The sequence below is a fragment of the Pipistrellus kuhlii genome, unplaced genomic scaffold (genome assembly GCF_014108245.1).
Source record: "Pipistrellus kuhlii isolate mPipKuh1 unplaced genomic scaffold, mPipKuh1.p scaffold_m20_p_1, whole genome shotgun sequence".
NCBI classification, from domain to species: Eukaryota; Metazoa; Chordata; class Mammalia; order Chiroptera; family Vespertilionidae; genus Pipistrellus; species Pipistrellus kuhlii.
Genome location: NW_023425404.1, coordinates 70,248,579 through 70,266,158, shown reverse-complemented (window position 1 = coordinate 70,266,158; position 17,580 = coordinate 70,248,579). Strand labels below are relative to the sequence as shown.

The window sequence follows — 17,580 nt, the reverse complement described above, 5'->3', positions numbered from 1 at the left end:
GGGTACAATAATAATACAAATAAATAGTATAACTGGATTTCACAAGATGGAAAAATGACCCTCACTTGGGGGGTATTCATGGAGCACTTCACTAAGCTGCCCTTCACACTAGCTCATACAGTGCCTCTGTGTGAATTAGAATGCAGCCTGCAGATGCATATGATGAAGAGGGTAGCATGGATTTCTGTCATCACTCAACCCTCTCAAGAAGCACCCTTATGCAGGATATAACCAGTACAGCCATACATGCAAGCCTGGAAGACAGAACAGATAAAGCTGAAGTGAACACTCCAATATAAATGTAGAAGAAAGGCTGTAAATTATCAAGTACAAGCTAGCAATGGAAAGTAACCCAGATTGGCTAGAGCACAGGGATCATTCAGAAGAGCTAAAGATAAACCCAGAAAGGTAGATGAGAGTCAGATTTTGAGTCATAAAGGCATTGAGCAGTATTCTGAACAGGAAAGTAATGTAATACCAACCATGCTTTAATAAGAGTAGTCTGGCATTATATACTGAACAGATCTGAGCATGAGCAGTGGTGCCAGCCTGTAAGTTCCTCAAAGGCAGGGGCTATGTTTCATTCATTTCTATACCGTCTATCTAGAAAGTACTTGGGACGAATTGGGCACTCAACAACTACTTGAAGTATAAATGAATGATTGAGCCTAAAAGAAGTAATGAGCCTTAATTAGAGTGGGAATAATGGAAATAGAAAGATATACACTGGAAAAACAATTCAGAGACAGAAATAAGGACATTTGCTGGCTGATGAAATGAGATAAGGATAGGGCAAGAATCAATAAAGACTGTAAAACTGGTAAGTATTACATGCACTGCATCACAGATTTCTGTGAAAATGAAATATAATTATGTTCATTAAAAAAAAAAAAAAAAAAAAGACTGCTTTTCTCTGGAATAAAAACTAGTCATCTTGGACAGATACACTACTATATTTGACCTTGAATATATCTCATTATTTTAAGACATCTATCATCCTCTGTCTTCACTACATTATAAAACATTTAATAGTACATAATTTGTCCATTATGAAGCACATTAAAATCTTAAGTGTTGCTTTAATTAACATTTTCTAACTCACAGAATTATTATTGAACCTAATTCAGCTATACATAACCAAAATACACACACACACACACACACACACACACACACAATTTTTCTTTATATTCCCAGAGTGTCTAACAGTGTTATAGGTGCTCAACAAAAGAGATCAACCAAAGAACTTGTATGCATGCATATAAGCCTTACCAATGGACACAGACACCAGGGGGGTGAGGACATGAGTGGGAGAGTAAGCGGGGAGGGAAGAGGGGTTAGGACATATGTAATACCTTAACTAATAAAGAAAAAAAAAATTTTTTAAGCCTGTTGCACTGAAATGAACTAACTTAGGAAATCTCACAGAGTTTATCAATAGTGACCTTTATGTTTTCCTCTCACAATCTGAGTGCTCTTCTCACCCATTTATTAAATTTATACTGTAGAAGAAAAAGATCCATAAGGATGGTTAATAAGATAGAAAAAAGAAAAATCAAGAAATATGATTATAAATATGCATGATGGTGGTTTCCCAGTAATTGTTTAACAACTGGCTCAGAATGTGGTGGAAAGTCTGATTTTCAGTATTTGCCAATTTTCATGGTTTAATTACTCCCATCGTGGCCTATTTCAAGCTAACAACATATCAACTGGTTTGCAAAATTCCTAAAAATTTAACCATCTGCTCACACAAAGCAACCATAAGCAAGCTCCAACACATCACTGCATACAATTTCTAGATGCATGACAGGCAATATGCTCTTAAATACTAACTTCTATAACCTCAAGGTAAAGTATAAAAGGCAAGGTAAAGGCAGGGAAAAGCCACACCCCATTTCTATAAGGCCTTCACCTCAATCTACAAAATAGTCTTCTTTTAAACTGGGACTAAGATCCAGCCCAGAAATTCCTTTTTCTTTGGCCATGACATCCAAACTTTTATCTATAATAATAAAAACATAATATGATAATTAGACTGGACAACCGAACAACCTTCTGGACAAACCTGGGCAGTTAGGGGCGATCAGGCAAGCAGGGGAGCATTCAGAGGTGAGAAGACAGGCAGGCAGAGATTTAGAGGTGACCAGGCAAGCAGAGCATTTAGAGGTGACCAGGCAGGCAGGCTGAGAACACAAGGGGAATCAGGGAGGCAGGTGAGTGGCCTCTAGTGTTAACATATTTGTTTATGCCAGAACCGATTTGGCTCAGTGGATAGAGCATCGGCCTGCAGACTGGAAGGTCCTGGGTTTGATTCCAGACAAGGGCATGTACCTTGGTTGAGGGCACAAACCCGGCGGGGGCTGTGCAGGAGGCAGCTGGTCGATGTTTCTCTCTCATCAATGTTCCTAGCTCTCTATCCCTCTCCCTTCCTCTCTGTAAAAAATCAATAAAATATATTTTAAAAAATAATAATAATAAATAAAGATCCCCCAAATGCATCTACCCTCCCACCCATTCAATTTTCTGTTTCCTCCCTTCTTTAAGAAAAATATGGTTCCTTCCCCTAGGTAACAAAGTATCCTAATAAAAATTATTTTTTAATGTATTACTGGCTCTTACTTCAACAACATTGACTAAATATATATGATTTTCTCTCTTCTATCCCAAATTCCCATTGAAACAATAATAGAAAAAAATAGTTTACAACTAAATAAAAAAATATAACCAGAAATCCAAAAGATGGCGACGTAGGTAAAAGCCTTACTCCTCACCTCCACAACCACATCAAAATTACAACTAAAACACAGAACAACCGTCATCCAGAACCACCAGAAAGCTGCCTGAATGGAAATCCTACAACTAGAGAAGTAGAGAAGAAAGCACACTGAGACTGGTAGGAGGTGCAGAGGCACAGAAAGGATTGGTCTGGCACCCATGTGTGCCACTTTTTAATGTGGAGGCTGCTAGAGGAGCAAGCGATCCCAGCTCCACATCAGAGCCTCAGCTCAGGGTCCCAGAGCTGGGAAAAGAAGTCCCTATAGGCAGCAAGAACTAATGGCTGTAAAAACCAGTGCGGATTGGGGCTCAGTGACACAGAGGCTGCTGGAGACCCAGCTGTTCTTCTTAAAAGGCCAGCACCATGAACTGAACTTACAAGCTCCCACTTCCTCTGTGCTCCAGCACCAAGGTGAGGCTCTGGGGAATATAGACACCAGATCAAGGAGGAATTGGATTCAGGGCAGAAACCAGATCAAGGTGCTTGTAGAAATCATTGTTCCTATGCTGGGACCTCCCCAATTGCAGGGCTGACTGGCAGCCATTTCTGTTTGCTCCGCCCTGACGATTCCTAAGACCCCACCTCATCCAATTTACAACCCCACCCAAGCTGTGAACAGCGGCTTTTGCATATGAATGGCCTGTCCTTGCTCAGGCTAAAATCACTCAAACAAGCTGCAGCTAGGTTAGGGAGTCCCAAACCTATCAATAAAAGGTCCAAGAACCAGTACCAGCACCAGCCTGCCTTGCTCATAGCTGGCCTCATCTGGACACTTCCAAACCCAATACAAAGAGGAGAAATCTGCAGATCTTTCTGTAGCTCCTGCTGGGTGGCTGACTGCACTGCCCTGGAGACCCAAGAGCCAGTGTACCCAGTGATCAATGTCAGACCATAACATATTACAACTCTACGCATTCATAAGCAACACACTCAAGGGACAGACTCTGAGCACCAAAGCCCCACTGAACCAAGTCCTGCCCCATAAGGGTGTCTCAGTCCTCACAACCAATTGGCCTGGATGTCAAATCCTCCCAGTGACACCAACAGCAATCAAGTCTCCACTACAACAAGACTGTGCTCACAGCGCACAAAGGGGTGCACTTAGAACTCCTAGCTCAGGTGATTAGGGAAGCTGAGCCACTGGCCCCCATAGGACACCTACTGCACAAGGCCACTCTACCAACTCAAGGACACTTAGCAGCTCTACCCGATACATAGAAACAAACACATGGAAGCAGACAAAATGCAGAGACAAAGAAATATGTCACAAGTGGGGGAAAAAAAGCAAACTACTGGCTATAGAAACCCACAGTTATAAGGTTACTTGAGAATCTTCTAGAAACCTAAAAAAAAAAAAAAAATGGAAAAGGACCAGTCAGAAATTAAGCATGAATGAAATAAAGAATAATATATGGGGATTCAACAGAAGAGTAGAGGACTCTGAGAGTCAAATCAACAATCTGAAATATGAGGAAGCAAAAAATACCCAACCAAAAGAGAAAAAAAAAAAAAAAGAATCCAAAAATACGAAGATAGTGGAAGTAGCTTCTGGGACAACTTCAAACATATCAACATTCACATTATGGGGGTATCAGAAGAAGAGAGAGCAAGATATTGAAAACCTATTTGAAAAAATAATAACAGAAAACTTCCCCTACCTGATGAAAGAAATAGATTTACAAGTCCAGGAAGCACAGAGAATCCCAAACAAGAGGAATCCAAAGAGGACCACACAAGACACATCATAATTAAAATGTCAAGGGCTATGCCAAAACCGGTTTGGCTCAGTGGTAGAGTGTCGGTCTGCGGACTGAAAGGTCCCGGGTTCAATTCTGGTCAAGGGAATGTACCTTGGTTGCGGGCACATCCCCGGTAGGGGGTGTGCAAGAGGCAACTAACTGGTCGATGTTTCTATCTCATTGACATTTCTAGCTCTCTATCTCTCTCCCTTCCTCTCTGTAAAAAATCAATAAAATATATTAAAAAAATAATAAATAATAATAATAATAATAAAATGCCAAGGGCTAAAGACAAAGAGAGAATCTTAAAAGGCAGAAGAGAAAAGCAGTTAATTACCCACAAGGGAATGCTCATATGATTGTCAGCTGATTTCTCAACAGAAACTATGCAGGCCAGAAAGAAGTGGCAAGAAATACTTAGAGTGGTGAATAGCAAGCACTTACAACCAAGATTACTCTACCTAGCAAAGCTATCATTCAGAACTGAAGGTCAGATAAAGAGCTTCACAGACAAGAAAAAGCTAAAGGAGTTCATCACCACCAAACCAGTATTATATGAAATGCAACAGGGTATTCTTTAAAATGAGGAAGAAGAAGAAAAATAAAAAGATAAAAAATAAGAACAACAAATACATACCTATCAACAATTGAATTTAAAAATCAAAATAAACGAATAAGAAATCTAATGAGCAGAATAAACTGGTGAATAAAATAGAATCAGAGGCATGGAAATGGAACAGACTGATGATTCCCAGAGGAAAAAGGGGTAGGTGGAGGGAAGAGATTAAACAAAGATCTTAAATGCATATATACATTACCTATGGACACAGTCGATAGGGTGGAGAAGGCCTGGGGTGGGGCAGAAAATGAATGAAAGAGGGAAAGGGGGAGAAAAAGAGGGATATCTGTAATAACCTCAACAGTATTTAAAATAATGATAAATTTTTTAAAAATTATGCAAATGTGTCATCCTACTCCAGAAAAAAATATATAACAACATTAGAAAATCAAAAAGGGTGCCATTTGCAGATTAGTTTTAAAAACCTCTAGATCCATGTATCAAAATACCCAAGAAGACTAATTTAAACACAGATTACAGGACTCCACCCTCAGAATTTCAGATTCAGTAGGTATGACATGGAGCTGATGATTTTGTATGTCTAACATGTTCCCAGGTAATGCTGACTCTGCTGGTTTGAGGACCATATTATGAAAACCATCATGCTAAGTAAACAGAATGCTCATTAAAAAGATTATTTCTTTATTAATTCTAATTAGCATCCTCAGAGAGATTCAAACAAATAATACAACCATTCTTTTAAAGTGGGTAGGGACAGCAATTGGAAAATAAAAAATCGTTCTGAAAAACTGGAAAAAATACAATTTCTGAATTTTAAAAAAATTAGGACTAAATAACAACTAAAATTTAGTACAGCAGTGTAGAAAATTATCTAAGACATCTTCTAAAAGACAAAACAAAAGACAAAGAGATAGAGAATATGAGAGAAAAATTAACTGGCATAAAGGGTCCATATCTACCTAATAGGTTTCTGGAGAGACAACAAACACATCACAACAAGTAATCAATAAAAAAAAAATTGCCCTAAGCTCAAAAAAACTGAAACTTTGATACTGTTTGGCTAGTTTCCAAGCAAGTAAAAAAAGAAATGTAAAGCCAACAATTAGATGCATAACTGTGACATTTCTAAACTCAAACAACAACAAAAAAACTCAAAAAGCTTTGAGAGGAAAAAAATAGGTTATTATAAAGCAATATGAATCAGACTAGCATCAGACATTTCATTAGCATGTAGAAGAAAATGGAATTTTTTTTTCAAGGTTCAGAGAGGAAATTATTTTAAACCTAGAATTCTACATCTAGTCAAGCTATCAAATATGAAGGCAAAATAAAGAGATATTTGGAAAGTCAAGAATTAAGAAAAGGGACTTTCTATCTAGTTTCCTATTTCTACTGTAAGAAATTATCACATATGTCCAAAATGGGTTCAAGGAGCTAATGTTAGTATATTGGCAGAATTACATATTTTGGAAGCTCTAGGGAAGAATCCATTTCCTTGCCTTTTCTAGTTTCTAGAGGCTGCCTAAATTCTGTGACTAGTGGTCCCCTTTATTTTTATTAGTGTTATTAAACATAACCAGTGATTACTGGAGATTTTGAATTCCTTAAAGACATGCAACTTACAAGAGCAGCATTAATAGCTTTTGACAGAATAAATGAAAAACATCAATATGCTCTTTATCAGTGCCTTAAGAAACATTTTAATAAATTAATATTTCTATTAATGAACACCTACCGAATCATTCGCTGATAGAGCAAGTGCAAGGTTAACTGTAAGAAACAAAAAAGTAATTGAATTTAGTAAATTTCCTTCTACTAAAATTCATTTTCTCTCTTAATATTTACAATGTAATAACCAAAGCACAGAAACATTTAATATATTTTCCTTATATGTTTTTTACAAGGACATGGAGAGAATTCAGGAAGTAAAAAAAAAAAAAAAAAAAAAAAAAAAAAAAAAAAAAAAAAAAAAAAAAAAAAAAAAAAACCCTCAAAAGTAAGATTCCAACATAATAGATGCTTTTTAAAATTTCAAATAATTCATTTATAATCTATTATAATTTTGTTTAAATAATCTACTTAGTTTTTTTAAAACTATGTTAATGGTATATATATTTAATTATTTCAAAAACATGTTTTCAAAAAAATATCTACCTTTTAATAAATAAAAATGGGTATGATTATATTGTTTTTTAAAAATAAATGCGACTGATGCAGGAATTCTAAATATGTAACTCATAATATTTACATATATGAAAGTCTGAGTCACTGTACAAAGAAAAGGGAGGAAGGTAAAAGATAAAGTGGTAAAACATGTTCTGAAAACAGTCTATTCTAGTGAATCCCAAAGACTAGCAAGGAAGAAAGTAGTAGTCTGAAAACCACCTTTAGAGCAGCAATAAAGATGTTCCATGACTGGTAAATGGACCCTTATACTATGGATCACATTCCTTACAAATCTATGTTATAAATGAAGCCGAGATTGTTTCCTTTAAAGTAGTTAAGAGCATAGGTTTCTGGGTAGGCCTGGTTCAAATCCCAGTTCCACCACCACCTTATGTAACCTTGAATAGGATATTTTAGCCCCTAAGTCTGTTTCTGCCTCTATAAAATAAGAATAATTCCTATTTCATAACTGTTCTGAGAATTATATGAAATACTGTATGCAAAGTACTTAGCCTAGGGCATGGCACTTGATAAATTAATCTTTATAAATTATAAAGTAATTCTGATTTTCAAGTACATCATAAACCTAACATAATCCAACATTAAGTGGAAACCGTCAAAGGTTAATTCATTTTAATGTTAGGGAGTTTCAATATTTATACAATAGGATCACAGAGCATGTTTGTACTAATCAAATGTTATCATTCTAATCCAAAATATCTCTAGCATACACATTCAAATGGGAAGTATTTTCAAATCATTTGGCACAAGAATAAATATATAAAAGGGAAATAAACATAATAACAACAGTTACTTAGAAATAACCTATTTCTAAGGCTTATGTATGCAGATAGGGCTGTTATGAAAAAAGGATAGGCCAGTTGTTTGGGACAGGTTGTATAACATTAACAAAGGAAAAAAAGCAAAGAAGGGAACTTACTAAAACACCTACATGTGACATATACTATACATTTTCTCATATATTTACCTATTTATATGCTATCACATTCCATGGCAATAGGTAATCTTCTAACTAAAAGCAATGAACAATCAGCTTTAAAAAAAAAAAAAGTGCTAGCTTATTTTTTTTAAATAAATTTTTATTGTTCATATTATTACAAATGTTCCTTCCCACCCTCTGCCCTTTCCCCACTCCCCATTGTCCTCATCCATAGGTGCACAGTTTATGTTCAGTCTCTTCCCACATCCCCTTCTCCCCTTTTCCCCAAGAATCGTCAATTCACTCCCCTTCCATACCTCTGATTCAAAAAAAAAAAAAAAAAAAAAAAAAAAAAAAAAAAAAAAAGTGCTAGCTTATAGACCCAGCAAATTATGGGTCTCATCAGGAAAATAACTTAGATTTTTTAACTAGACCAAGTAGTCACAGAGCATACAAAATTATTCACACCACTGAAAATATGTAAATATACTCTGAATTTAAATTTTAAAAAGAGATGTATACAAGAACCAAGGACTAAGAACTTCTTTCTTTTTTTTAATATATTTTATTGATTTTTTACAGAGAGGAAGGGAGAGAGATAGAGAGCTAGAAACGTCGATGAGAGAGAAACATCAACCAGCTGCCTCTTGCATCCCCACCGGGGATGTGCCCGTAACCAATGTACATGCCCCTGGCCGGAATCAAACCCGGGACCTTTCAGTCCGTAGACCGACGTTCTACCACTGAGCCAAACCGGTTTCGGCCAAAAACTAAGAACTTCTAAATCTTAAAAACAAAATATAAAATAGATGGATTGTAGACCCCTAGGAAAGCAAAAGTGTGTCTGATACAGCATGAATTCTTTAGAACAGTCACTAACTAATCATTTTAATAGTTTATAATCTATTAAATAGTAAATTAAGGGTCTGTCATCACTACAATACTTGGTAGATATGAATTTCTTCAAACATCTGAAGAAACTCTTTTACAATTACCTTCAAGTAAAAATGGGGAAGAGGTAAATGAACTAATAAAATTATATCATCGGATTTATTGCTAATTGTGCAACTATAAAACCACTAAGACCTAGGAATTACTAAATATGGCTTTAAGTAAAGACACAGATTTCTAGTGACAGTCACAGAACTCTGTACCTGGCCCTTCTTATTTCAAAAATGTCATTAATTTCAATAGAAATAAAGAATTTTGAGAGATATATATGCCGTAACTTCAGGTTAATAATCTCGGGGAGGGGAGAAGTCCACAAATTTTAAAGATCAGTATAGAAGCAACTAAAATTAAAGTGAAATATAATAAGGTAGTCATTTTTTTTTAATTAACTGCAAATAAAAAGATAGGTTAGCCGAAACCGGTTTGGCTCAGTGGACAGAGCGTCAGCCTGCGGACTGAAATGTCCCGCGTTTGATTCCGGTCAAGGGCATGTACTTTGCTTGCAGGCACATCCCCAGTAGGGGGTGTGCAAGAGGCAGCTGATCGATGATTCTTTCTCATGGACGTTTCTAACTCTATCCCTCTCTCTTCCTCTCCGTAAAAAATCAATAAAATATATATTTTTAAAAATAAAATATAAAATAAAAAATAAAAAGATTGGTTAGCTAAGACCTGAATTAGCAGCCATTCCTATTGAAATAACTGAAAATTAAATATGAGGCAACCATAAGACATGAGAACTTTATGACCCAAAATTAATAATACTCTGTTGAGTAGGATTGGGAGAAGGGATGTTACCCTTTAAAATTATTACACTGGATTAACTTTTTAGAAATAAGAGGTTTCTTTTGAAAAAAAACTTGGGAATATCTGTTTATTAGTTTTGGATGGTAAGTCTTCTATTTCTGGTTATGGGTAATAAAAGCACCACTTCAGGCACCATGAAATCTACAATAAATTAAGAAGAGCCACCATAAAAACATATATATATATATTCTCTGCTCCAATATATTAATATAAAAGATATAAAGATTAGAAGATAAATAATTACATTAAACCTTAGACCTAATATAGACCTTATATTTGAAAATATTGACTTTATAAATGCTGAAAATTATATTTTATTACCATTAAATAAAAAAGGTCACAATAATGTAAACAATCTCATTACAAGTACATGAACAACTATATTTAAATGGAAAATGACTGGAAAAGGTTGCCAAAGAACAGAAATAATTCAGTATTAAAGTCAATAGATGGTTTTCAAATAATAACAGTAACCAAATACTGAGCACTCACTATGTAGGAGACACTGGGCTAAGTGTGCAGTTTAATTTACGTAACAATCTAATGCAAAAGATTGTCATCTTGCCATTTTACATTTAAGTCAGTGTTCCCCAAACTTTTGACATATGTGTACCTTTCTATAATTTTCATAATGCTGAGTACCCCTCGTACTCTTGAGAATGCAGAATTAGGCGCAGCTAAGCACAGTGCAATGCATATCCTTACCAAACTCCAGTGCACCGGGTACCCCACCAAACTCTTCCCGTTACGCCTGGGGGTATGCGTACCACACTTTGGAAAACATTGAACTGTTAAGTAAACTAAAGATCTGATGGGCAACTTGACAACCTTTGCCTCAGTTAAGGAGTCAAAGGCCTGGCTACCTACCAAGTTTTGTCTATTAATTCCAAAATCTAGGCTCCTAATCTCTACCAGCTCCTGACATTAAGTAACCAGCTAATATGAACTTCACAAATACTAACTTGGAAAAAACAAATCTACAAATGTAATACTGTGCACTCACCCGTTGCCACAAGTTCCTAATTGAGATTAGAATTAATATCCTATAATACCTGCTGTTGTAGACTTTCCAACTCCACCCTTTCCAGAAGCCACAACTATTACTTGTTTAACACCTTCTATTGGTTTCTGCTTTGGAAGTCCGCGGGACATGATTTGTGTTCTTCTCTGTTCTAGGGTCTCATTTTCAGCGCCAGATAACTTTAAAAAAAAAAAAAAAGTTTTAAAATAAGCCATCTTTATTATCAGGCTGTGAAAGTAAAAACGATACGGAGTTTGTGATTAAAAGAGCGTTCTTTTTTTTTTTTTTTTCCAGTCCAATTCTATTCATTTCTACTAGGTAGGTGTTATTCACCTACTGTAATTGATCACAACCCAGGAGACACGTGGTTCAGCTGACTTGTCTGTCAAGACGCCCAAACGTTAAAAATGGGACCCCACGAGTTTTCCTTCTCTAAGTAAACCGAGGCTTAAGACTGCCATGTGCAAGTGACACATCCAGTTCCAGCCGCCAGTTCCCCGTCCCTCCACACCGGGGCCTCCTCCCACTGGGGCCCGTGTGGAAGGCGGGGGCCCAGCCGCCGGTCTCACGGAGCTGCCGGTGGGCGGGCCCCGGGGCTCGGGAGCCTTGGGCGGAGGCCACGCCGGGCGCCTGCGGCCCCGCGCCGGCAGCTCCGTCCCGCCCCCGCCCCCGCCCCCGCCCCTCCCGCTGCACCACGGACCTGGCGCCCGCAAACCGAGCGGCTGCCCCCGAGCGGGACGCAGGCCCCGCCACCCCGGAGCGACAGCCCGCCAACACGCAGCCAGCGCTGCCACGACCCCATTCCGCAGAGGGCGGCCCACAGCCCGGCCGGAAACGTCGCTGTGGGCGCCGGGTAATGACGTCACGTAGCAACGCCCGGCTTCCTCTCCCTAGCGACTAGCCTCCTTTGAGTTTCTTTTCTTTTTTCCCCCAAAGTTATTTTAATTCTACATTTAGATGAGTTTTCCACATTGGTACTATGTGAATTTTCATTGAGAAACTATATTCTGAAGCAAATATTTGATCAATCACATTTACTAAACATTATTTTAATTAAAATAATTTGATTGAGTTAGTCATTTTAATGAATATTTTATACATTTACAATTTCCCCCTAGATTTAATTTTTAAGTATAATATTAAAAAAAAATTTTATTGTTTAAACTATTACAAATAGTAGTACATATGTCTTCTTTTTCCCCTATTTTCTAGAATCTTATTTTCTTTTTATTAGCAAGAAAACAGGGATTTAGAAAGTTTAGAAACTTGACCTGACTGAAAAGAAGTAAGAAATGGTGGAACTTGAAAATGACTTCCAGTTGTCTCACTGGGCAGAATATAGTCAAACACTTCTACAGTTAAATATTTTACCCTTTTTCTCCCTTGCGTGAATTACAATAACAATCTGCTTCGTGTTGATATTTCCTGCTGTGTTGTTGACAACTATCTGAAGGAGAAATTGGGATGCTTATCTGGGCTGGAAAAAGTTTCGCTAAATCAGAAAGCAGGTTTAATTAAGCAAGTTTTGCTCAAGAAAGAACTTACATGAGGAAGGAGGTGGAATTTATCTTGACGGAAGGCAGTATGTCTACAAAGTGGATAAGTGAGTGAAGGAAATAGGTTTAAGAGAGAAAGATAAACACTGATACAGGAACCCAGACCCCAAAAAAAGGATCATTCAGGGTATGGGGTGGTTTACCCTGGCATGTCTCCATAATATTTTCTTTTCTCTTTTTAATATATTTTATTGAGTTTTTACAGAGAGGAAGAGAGAGGGATAGAAAGCTAGAAACATCTATCAGCTGCCTCTTGCACACCCCCTACCGGGGATGTACCCACAACCAAGGTACATGCCCCTGACCGGAATCGAACCTGGGACCTTTCAGTCCGCAGAACAACACTCTATCCACTAAGCCAAACCAGTTTTGGCCATATTTTTGAAGGTTGATTTAATTTCTATCTGTAGGGAATTTGTTGTATAATCATTCAGTTAATTGTGTTCTAACCTGATCTAATTTCCTTTTCTTTACTACAGGCATAATATTGTATATCAACCTCAAGAGAATTCTTGTGAGGATCAAATGAAATATTGCCAGCAAAATACATTAAATTTAATAAGCTGGGGGAAATTCAGTTTCTTGCTTTTTCTCCCCCAATCTCACCACCTTATTGCTTCTTTAAACTTTCTTTACCTCTCACTAAGTTTGACACATTTAACTTACCATTTTATATCACTTTCTGTTATTTTGTGATGTGTTTCCTCAGCTGATTTATTAATTTTTAAATGTTTATCTGCTCAATGTTTATAAATTATAGGCCAAAAGAATAGGGATAAAAGGGATAGCTGTCAGAACAATACATTCACAAAACAGGAAATAATAAATATCTGTTTCTCTCCACATAGCTTTGTAAGTTCTTCCAGACTTCTGAAGATTCATTCATTTACAAACATTTACTAGTATTGAACATCTACTATGTTCCAAACACTACACTAATCTTAGCGTTTTCAACATTGAACAAGACATAATTTCTCCACTCATGGACTTTACATTATAACAAGAGAGACAGAGTATATTATCTAACAATTACAGTATGATGTAATAAGTATAGAAAAAAAGGTACTGAGTAATACAGAAGTGTTAACAAAGAGCACCCAAATTAAACAAGTATTGTTTCTGGATAGGGTAACATCTAAGCTGACTCCTAAGTGTGGCTAATGTGTAGTAGTGCCTTAGGAGAATAGCTACTGAGTTGTTGTGCAGAGGTGAGAAACAAACCGTTAATCTCTGAAAATAATCTATGTGGCTTGAGCATAGATTATTTTCAGAGGTACCAGATTGAAAGAGGTTCAGATGGAGGTTGTTAAAGATGAATGTTGTCCAGGCCTTGAAATGCTTTGTAGGCCATGTAAAGGAATTTGGATTTTATCATGAAGGAACCATAGAAGGGTTTTAAGCAGGAAAGTAACATGATAAGACTTGTGTTTTAGAAATGCCACTCTGATTATTAGGAAAGAAGAGGGAGAGTGGATAAGGAGAGGCAATAGCAGAGGCTGGGAAACAAGAGGTTATTGTAGTAATCCAAGAGAAATGTTGAAAGCTTGACTTAACAAATCCAAATTTCACTTTGCTTACCCATAAAATAGGTAAGACTTACTTGCTAAGTTGTTGTAAGGCTGAATTTAAAATAATGCATATAGAATGCTTAGTACACATACTTATTAACTGTTAGCTATTGTGATGATTTGTGGTTGTGAGGAGGTTTATGATGTGAGCAACTAGATGAATGGTACTGACATTCTCTAAGAGAAAACACAGGGGAGGAACAAGTGAGACCAATGTTTGCAGAATGAATGAATCATTAATTAGATTTACCTGTCTGCAGATTTGGATATCAGGAGTATACCAAAGATATCTATTTTTTCTTCTTCAATAATCACAGCCACACATACAGGTATTTACTCAAAATAGTATTCTCCCTTAGTTCCTAAGAACTCATAAGTTATTTGACCCCCATCCCCATGGTCACTAATTGGAATAAAAATTGACATGCAACCATATTGAACAGAGATTTTAAAAAAGAAAAGACACTACTCAATCTTAGTTTGCATTTGCATTGATAGCCTGTGCACACAGAAGCAGAAAAAACCAATGTCTTGAGAGAAGAAGAAAGCCAACCAGAAGAAATGATGTGTCCAGAGAGGAAGAAAGAACAATTGCACTGGTTCATAATAGCTCTCCCGATCCTATTTCTAGACCATAGTGAGTTTCAACTGTACTTCCTATTATTGGGTCTATGAAATACACTTACATCCATCTAACAAATTCTCTTTCCTCTTTTGCTTAATTTGGGTGGGTTTCTATGTACTTGTAACTATGGTGAGCTATATTTTGTAATATTTATCAGGGATTTCCCCCCTATATTCCTTGTACCTCATATAGCCCTTCCCCATTTGGAAAAATTATGTGGTGTCATTGTATGATATCACAGAATGTTAGAGAAAGGAGATTATTTCTTTTCTTTTGAATTTTGAAAGTTAGGAGCTTTTAAGAGAATGGGGACAGCTCTGACAATGACAATAGATTTGGAAGAACTATATGATAATATAAAAACATTGTTTCTTGCCTATGTGAGTAAGGATTACATTTGGCCACAAGTAACAGGGAACTCTAAGACTGTCATAAACAAGTAGGGATATATTAGTCTTGTATGAAAAGTTCACAGATAGGCTCTGCAGGTCTGATGCAGTGGACCCCCCGTGCTATTATGTCCCAAACTCATTCTTTTTGTTTCATCATCTCTGTGTCATTTTTGTCCCCTCGCAGTCACAAGATGGTGGCTGCACCTTTAGGCATCAAAATTATCCCCAGTAGGAGGCATGCAGGAGGCAGCTGATCAATATTCTCTCTCATCATTGGTGTTTCTATCTCTCCCTCTCCTTTCCGCTTTAAAATCAATAAAAATATATTTGAAGAAGAAGAAGAAAAAAAAAAGACTTCGACACAGGAAGATAAGAATGACAAAGATTTCAAAAACTACTTCCCCTAGTGAGTCTTTTCCTTTTTTATTTGGGGAAGGAAGCCACACACACACACACACACACACACACACACACACATCAGATTGACTAGAACCAGGTCACATGACTACCCTTAGAAACAAGAAAAGCTGAGAAATCAAGCATTTAGAATCTCTAACCCATAGAATAGAGGAAAGTGATGGAGAAAGTGGTTAGAAATGGACATTGAGTAAGCCAACTAAATATTTGTTCTAGAGAGACTACTTTAAATTTTATAAGATTGTGGGAGATACAAATAGGAAAAAAAAAGTGAGAATTTAAATATACCTAGTATATGGGTTCTTAAGCCAGATATTGGAGTTGAATATCCCAGTAACACTCTTAAACCTGTTTCTTCGCCAGCTTTAACTATAAAGGCTAGAAATACATATACTCACTTTCTTAGTCTCACTTATAGTTCTGGGCATGTATGACATAGTTCTCTGAGCAGTGCAGTGTAAGGAAAATTTGGGTGGGAGCTTCAAAGAAAGCTTCTGCTTTTCTGATAGAGTGAGACATATTTGGTGTTACCCCTTTTCCCATCTCAACCATAGATATGACACCTGGAAATGGGGCAGTTGTCTTGTGAACATGACAAGCACAATGGTGACAAACACAAAAGCCATCAGCAAAGGGTAACAAAGTAGAAATACAGCAGGAAGATGAATTCTTGGTTATATAATTAGGCTGCTATGTCAATCTTGCCCTGCATCTCCAGGCCTCTTGTTGTGTGAGGTAATTGTTTTAACCACTGCTGGTTAGGATTTTGGTTAGGATTTGAAATTAAAGTAACCCATGCCTGTTATAGCTCCTAAGAAGGAACCCCATACACAGGAACTACCTCTCTTATTCACTCCAAAATTGGTATGTGTGGGGAGGGGGATAGAGCCCCAAATCAGCTTGAGGGATGTGAGAACAACAGAATCAATGCCCCCAATTCCTAGACAGTGGCAGAACCACAGAATAAAAATGATTGAGTGTTGTGTTTAGGCAGACAGTCTGAGACAGCCTCTTAGGGTTTGCCCCTGCAAGGAGCCACAGGAGTGGCTGAGAGAAAGCTGATCCTTAAGAGACTTTAATGTCAAGAATAAGGAAAGATTTGGCAACAATATGCATTTTTTAAATATTTTTATTGATTTCAGAGAGAAAGGGAGGGAGAGAGAGAGAGAGAGAGAGAGAGAGAGAGAGAGAGAGAGAGAGAGAGAGAGAAAAGCAATGATGGGAGAGAATCATTGATCGGCTGCCTCCTGCACACCCCACAACAGAAATTGAGCCCACAAACCAGGCATGTACTCCTGGTTCATGCATTGATGCTCAACCACTGAGCCACTGCTGCCATGCACAACAATGTGCATTTTTAAGTACCTGGTATCCCAATGGATGCTGGTATGCATAGATAAAGACCTTGAGGATTAAATTCATGTGGACATCTGGACACTTAACAGGTACAACACTGGTGGAATCTGTATTTAACTAGATTAAGTTTCTATTCTCCCCTGAGAGAAATCCTATATAATAAAAGGCTAATTTGCAAATTGATCGAACAGCAGAACAACTGGTCACTATGATATGCACTTACCACCAGGGAGCAGACGCTCAATGCAGGACCTGCCCCCTAGGGGTCAGTGCAATCCCACAGGGGCAACATTGCTCAGCCAGAAGCTGGGTTCATGACTGGCAAGCACAGTGATAGTGGCCATCAGTCAGACATCCCCTGAGGGCTTCTGGAATGCAAAAGGGCACAGGCTAGGTTGAGGGACCCTACCAAACACACATATTTTGTACAGCAGTTTTATAAATAAACCAGAGGCCCAATGCACGAAGATTCATGCAAGAATAGGCCTTCCTTCTGCTGGCTGCCAGCATGGCCTTCACTCAGGTAATGTGAAGTTCTATTTTCTTCAGGGAAAAGGAGATAATATAGATTTTTGTCTATTTTATACTGCTACCAAAATGTGAGGATAACCTCCATAAACATGTGTTTTTACATAATATCTTAGTTTATTTGGTGTTCTGGTATCAAATCTTGCCAATTTATT

At 37.3% G+C, this 17,580-nt stretch overlaps 1 protein-coding gene across 2 annotated transcripts in view; it reads right to left on the bottom strand.

Moving 5' to 3' along the window:
* Positions 1-11,897, bottom strand: part of NUBPL (NUBP iron-sulfur cluster assembly factor, mitochondrial) — a 215,008-nt gene extending 203,111 nt beyond the window's left edge. For both annotated transcript variants that reach the window (XM_036451248.2, XM_045585237.1), the window contains exons 1-3: positions 11,684-11,897; positions 11,015-11,162; positions 6,834-6,868 (exon numbers count right to left, since the gene is read on the bottom strand). In XM_036451248.2, the coding sequence (XP_036307141.1) occupies positions 6,834-6,868; positions 11,015-11,162; positions 11,684-11,785 (285 nt within the window). In that variant the 5' untranslated portion in view covers positions 11,786-11,897. The remainder of the gene's footprint in view (positions 1-6,833; positions 6,869-11,014; positions 11,163-11,683) is intronic.
* Positions 11,898-17,580: the final 5,683 nt, after the last annotated feature.